Below are 5,983 nucleotides of genomic sequence, written 5' to 3'. Positions count from 1 at the left end.
AGAATCACTGTCCATTTTGGCATATCAATTTGTATACAAGTAATTTTAACCTTGTCAAAATGCAGGCTGCTAAATGTTTCAGGTTGGGCTGTATCTTGCAGCCATCTTGATTCCTTGACCCATCTTAACTAATTTTGAAATACCTCAGCTTATTCTGATTCTATAACAGTTCTGGTTTCTAGACTTTTAGTTCCTAATTGGTTAAGATAGGTTTAATGACTTCATAATGTTATAAGATCTAACCCCCCCCCCCCCCAAACAAAAAAAAAAAGCGTTTTCGTCTCTCACTTCACCAACAAAATCTACACTGAATGATGTTAATTTAACTTGCAGTTATTTTGCAACCCTTCAGAAGGAACTTGAACAATATGATTGTGTCCTGTATGAGATGGTAGCCAGCAAAGAAAGTCTAGAGAATAGAAGAACACCTTCTCCAACCAAAAGGCTGAAAAGTTCACGCTCACGGGGCTTCAGTATTCTTGGATGCATTCAACGGCAGATGGCTCGAGTTTTAACTCTTGATTTCCAGTTAGACTGTCTTGATTACCAAGGAGAAAATTGGTACCACGCTGACCTGGACTATGAGACCTTTAAGCTGCTTCAGGTATTAATTTTCTTAAATGCCTGACCAACTTACATTTCATGGAATAAATGAAATTGGAATCTTTCTCTTATGTTCCTTAGGAATTTCTCTTTCATTTTATTGGAACATCAATGCCTTTGATCTTTGAACTTCCAAGCACAAAATGGAGGGCCTCATAGTAATTTTGCAAAATTTCTCATATGTCCCTCTACCTTAATTTTCATTAACTTGAGGTTCTTGTGATTTTCCAACAACGAATGTGATTTGAGAGTGCAAAACGCTAGTCATCTAGTTCGCTTACTTTTTGAGATTATATGCAGTATAAAATAGAACTATGGTGCTTTGGATGCAATAAGTTCTGATTATTTTCTTAATTTCTTCCAGCTTGAAAGAGGTGAGAGCTTCTTTACATTTGCTCGGGATATGACTCTCAGAACTACAAAAGCTATTGTGCAGCCGGCTTCTATTCCTGAAGATCTTGGACCTTGGAGATCCAAGCTTCTATGGGCTTCCCGTGTGCTTCCAATGCCACTCGTTGGCCTTCTCATTATTGGAGGTGTATGTGCCGATGTGGGAGGTCAGAGATCTAAATATCCAGAATTAGAAGCACTCTCCAGACTGGATTTTGGTGCTGCAATGAAAGTCTTCTTGGCAAAGCGACTAACTTCTGAGTATGTTTAAATCTTGGTGCTGATATCAGCTTTGAGGCAATTACAGATATGAACCATAGTCAATGATCTGATTTGCAAAATGTCTAATTCGTGTGTGGCAAGTCATTATTGCTGTTTCTGTTCTGCTCTTAAACAAATTAAGAGCTTATAAATGCTAATTGATATTCAATCTTTGAAAGAGGTGGATGGTAAAATTGTTAACTACCAACCTAATTAGGTTCTTGATTTATTCTAATAGATATTATATGCTTTGTCACTCGAAGCAGATGATTGGTCACCATGGATCTACATTTCTGTGTTCATCACCTTGAGACCAAGATTTTTTATTTTATTTTATTTATATTTATTATTATTATTTTTTTTTTTTTTCGTATTCTTCTTCTATTTCCTCTTATTATAAGCCCACATCCAGAAGCCATGCTGCTAATTTCAGCTCCTATATGTTATATTTTAGTCATATCTGTTAAAATTTAGGAGGGAAGAAGGGAAGGGAATAAAGGACTCTTGTCTGGGAGACTGGAGTTGCATTTGCATGCGTCAGCTGGATGTAGGGTTTCAAGGGTTGTACTATGTTTGAGACTAACTGTTATCATCTTAAGTATGTTGGTCACTGTACTAGTGTAACTATATTTCTTGTTACTTGTAACTATAAGCAAACCTGGCACACAGATTTGTTTTGTGAACTTGTCAAAATTGAAACAACTTTGAGACTGTTAAGATGATCGGAGTTGAGACTCCTGGAATTTTAGAGTCTGTGCTTAATAATTAGAGATAAGCTTTAGCTTTTGGTTGTCAGATTATACGAGGATAGTTTACTCCTGTCACTTTATCAGAATTGAAGTTCTAAAAAGTCAGGTGGTGGTTTGAACAAGTTAGGGTTTGGGAAATAAAACAATAATTCCAGTAATACCAACCATCTTAACCTAATCAAAGTAGTTAACAACTCCTGGTGGTATTTTTTCAAGATCCAAGTATAGCCTTCATGAATTTACCTCTTAAGAACTGGATTCAATGGATGCCACATTCTTTGGATAGGTAATCTGTAAGCCAGGATCAAACACATAATCTCATGTTTGCAACTGAAAGAATGCTGATTTTAATTGAACCATTTAGCTGTTTAACGATGTGAACTGTCAAATATAATTTAGTTTAAGAATGAAAGTATTCCATTGAGATTACCTGTGCTTCTGATTGCAAGTTAGTCATTACCAACTATTTTCAACTGTTGTAACTGTTTCATGGAAAGTGATGTAGGATATTGCTTGTGAAGGTTCACGCAGGTGACTGCAGATATTGAGGAGAAGTCTGTTATCATTGGTGAAAGGAACAGAGTTGCAACTGAGGCGTTGCAAAGAGCAATCGAGGGAGGACACAATAAGATTGCAGTCTTATATGGGGGTGGCCACATGCCAGACTTGGGAAGGCGGTTGCGTGAGGAGTTTGACCTGGTCCCTTCAAGGGTACAGTGGATAACGGCGTGGTCTATAAGGAACCAAGAGCTTGACAGTCAGTCATTCCCTTTTCTAAAGACATTAGCAAGACTGTCCGGTTGGCCGCTCAATAGATACCAGACCCTGGCATTGCTGATCCTCTCTTCAGTCCTAGCATTGGATCTCTGGTTCTGGGAGCTCTTTTTTGGCACTGCATTGAACTGGGTTTCTCACGCTGCATCTGAATTTAATCATTTAGTTTGAGGAGGGTACACACAATTGTTGTGTTCATTTACATGCTGTAAGTTGTGGATTTTATTATTTCAAAAAAGTAATCTGTATATGCCTTTGTCAAACTGTAAATATTTTGTGATCTTTTTTGGTACACAATCATTAATTAAACTCTTAACAAGGAATTTAAAAGAAAAATTAGAAGCATTTCTAAACGAAAGCCAGACTAATAAGACCAGAATTGGGGACATAGGTAAACTATTGACCCGAATGCTTTCATGAAGATGCTCCCAACATCTTCTATTTTCAATGGTTTCTAGTGTCATTGCTATCTCCTTTTATTTTTATTTTTCTTTTTCTTTTTGTTATCTCCTTTTATTTTTCTGTTATCCATAGGAATAAATTGGTTTACTACAAAGCTAATCGGAACCCCTATACAGAATATTTCTAGATGGATTACTGGTATCCGATTGTCTCTTTCTTTCCCTTCTTGCTCATACAATAATTCTGTTTTTAGTTTAAACATTTCAGACTTGTGGGCCTGGGATCATCCTATTATCTTGTTTGTTGGTAGCTTCAATCTCTTTTTTTTTTTCTTTTCGGTAAAGGGTAGTTTTAATCTCATGAACTTACAAAAATTTTTGTTTACATGTTCTGTTTAGCATGTACTGTTTTATTTCCAAAAATTGAAAACTACCTCTTGGTGCAAGTCATACATCAGTGGGCGTGGCCAATAGGTGGGCGCATGGGAGATCATCTTCAGCGCTGGCAAAACAGTCTTTTCACACCCATTGTTTTTAGGCACATATAAAAGTTAGAGGGTAGTGTTATTTCTTCCTGTATTCATTTTTGAGAAAAAGAATCCTGAAAGACAATGTGGCAGACACGAAGGGCTGAAATGACCATCCCACCCCTTCATGAAAGGTGGAAATGCTGCTTTAATAAGTGCTTCGGTATGTGCTCCCATTATGGTTCTAAATATTGGTATCAAATTGGTTGTATTGGTCATATTTTATTGATATCGTTTGAGAAGATACCAGACTCGGATCGATTACAAGTGTCATTTCAGGGGTAAAGAAAATGAACTTATTTTTTAAGTGAGGGTAAAAGTGACGGCTCCTGATAACTAAATTTTGGCTCCTATCATGGTTTTAGGTATCGGTATCTAATTGGTCGTATCGTATTGGTATTGGCTGAGACCAATCCCAATGTCTGGGCAATTCTGGATCTGTATCAGGGGTTTAAAAAAAATTAAAAAAAAAAGGACCTAATTTTTATGAAAAGTAAGGGTAAATATTGAGCTATCTCAATTGATACAGCCAATCCCAAATTAGTATCATATTATTGTAAAAAAATTCTAATTTTTATAAAAAAATTAAGATAATATTGACCGATAAAATTAATTGTAGTTCAATATTATATCAATATCAACTAAGACCAATATCGACAACGTAAAGCAAGGGCCCGTTTGATAACGTTTCAAGAAACGCGTTTCTGTTTCCAGAAACAGCAGAAACGGAGTAAAAAACGTTTGATAAAACTGTTTCGTTTCACTTATTTTCAGAAATAGAAATAGAAATTTTTACTTATTTATGATTCAAGAAACGGCCCAGGCGAAACAAATTCAACTTGCTTTGCCGTTTCTGGAAACGACTTGTTGCTGCCAAAAAACCCCGCTAGTTGAACCTACACAAACACAGACGACGGAGGCCCGGAACTTTGTCCGGGGTTAGTCCTCCGACGCTCAAGTCAGGGTCGGCCGCACAGTTCAATAAGGGAGTAATGGTGAGGGTATCAGAGCTTACCTTCCTCTTTCTTCCGTGCCTTCTTATATAGCTTTTCGGCCTTAGGGTTTTTCTTTTCCCTTCTTCCCTCTTAGAGTCCTACTAGAACACGTCCAACCTTCTGGGGGAATATTCCCCTCATGCAGACGACGTGATCCCGCGTGATTCTACGGGCGTGCCTCGGTGATTGAGCGTGCTCGAGTGTGAGTGGTTTCTTGGAACCTTCATCTGGCGGAGGACACGTGTCCCAGCAGTGACACGTGTCATTGCCCCCACCGAGAGGTTATTTTGGCTATATCAGGAGCCCCCTTACTTCCACTAGGAGCTTCTTCCTGTGGGAGTAACCATCTTCTGAGGTTGATTTGTTCCCTCGGTCTTGGCATTACCAGTGACCAAGGCTTTGGGGTCGATCGAGAGAAAGACCTTTCGCCGTTTCGGATCGGCTTTACTGAGCCCCTTGTCGAAGGTGGGACCTTCGGTCAGCACCGTTCGGCTTTGCCAAGCCCCCTGCCGAGGGAGGGACCCTCGGTCAGGTCTGTTCGGTTTTGGCCGAACTCCCTACCGAAGGAGGGACCCTCGGTCAGGTCCGTTCGGCGTTGGCCGAACTCCCAAGCGAAAGGAGGGACCTTCGGTCAGGTCCGTTCGGCTTTGGCCGAACTCCCAACCGAAGGAGGGACCTTCGGTCAGGTCCGTTCGGCTTTGGCCGAACTAAAAACCGAAGGAGGGACCCTCGGTCAGGTCCGTTCGGCTTTGGCCGAACTCCCAACCGAAAGGAGGGACCCTCGGTCAGGTCCGTTCGGCGTTGGCCGAACTCCCAACCGAAAGGAGGGACCTTCGGTCAGGTCCATTCGGCTTTGGCCGAACTCCCAACCGAAAGGAGGGACCTTCGGTCAGGTCCGTTCGGCTTTGGCCGAACTCCCAACCGAAAGGGGGGACCCTCGGTCAGGTCCGTTCGGCTTCGGCTGAACTCCCAACCGAAGGAGGGACCTTCGGTCAGGTCCGTTCGGCTTTGGCCGAACTCCCAACCGAAGGAGGGACCTTCAGTCAGGTCCGTTCGGCTTCGGCCGAACTCCCAACCGAAGGAGGGACCTTCGGTCAGGTCCGTTCGGCTTTGGCCGAACTCCCAACCGAAGGAGGGACCTTCGGTCAGGTCCGTTCGGCTTTGGCCGAACTCCCAACCGAAAGGGGGACCCTCGGTCAGGTCCGTTCGGCTTCGGCCGAACTCCCAACCGAAGGAGGGACCTTCGGTCAGGTCCGTTCGGCTTTGGCCGAACTCCCAACCGA

At 41.6% G+C, this 5,983-nt stretch overlaps 1 protein-coding gene across 1 annotated transcript in view; it reads left to right on the top strand.

The window, feature by feature from the left end:
• LOC122069119 overlaps window positions 1–3,047 on the top strand; it is an 8,226-nt gene extending 5,179 nt beyond the window's left edge. The window contains exons 3-5 of the mRNA XM_042633048.1: window positions 334–604; window positions 968–1,254; window positions 2,525–3,047. Of these exons, the coding sequence (XP_042488982.1) occupies window positions 334–604; window positions 968–1,254; window positions 2,525–2,948 (982 nt within the window). The 3' untranslated portion in view covers window positions 2,949–3,047. The remainder of the gene's footprint in view (window positions 1–333; window positions 605–967; window positions 1,255–2,524) is intronic.
• The last annotated feature ends 2,936 nt before the right edge of the window (window positions 3,048–5,983 follow it).

This window comes from Macadamia integrifolia, unplaced genomic scaffold (genome assembly GCF_013358625.1).
Source record: "Macadamia integrifolia cultivar HAES 741 unplaced genomic scaffold, SCU_Mint_v3 scaffold536, whole genome shotgun sequence".
Lineage (NCBI taxonomy): Eukaryota > Viridiplantae > Streptophyta > Magnoliopsida > Proteales > Proteaceae > Macadamia > Macadamia integrifolia.
Note: the sequence above shows the minus strand (reverse complement) of the source record. Positions and strands in the feature narration are given on the sequence as shown.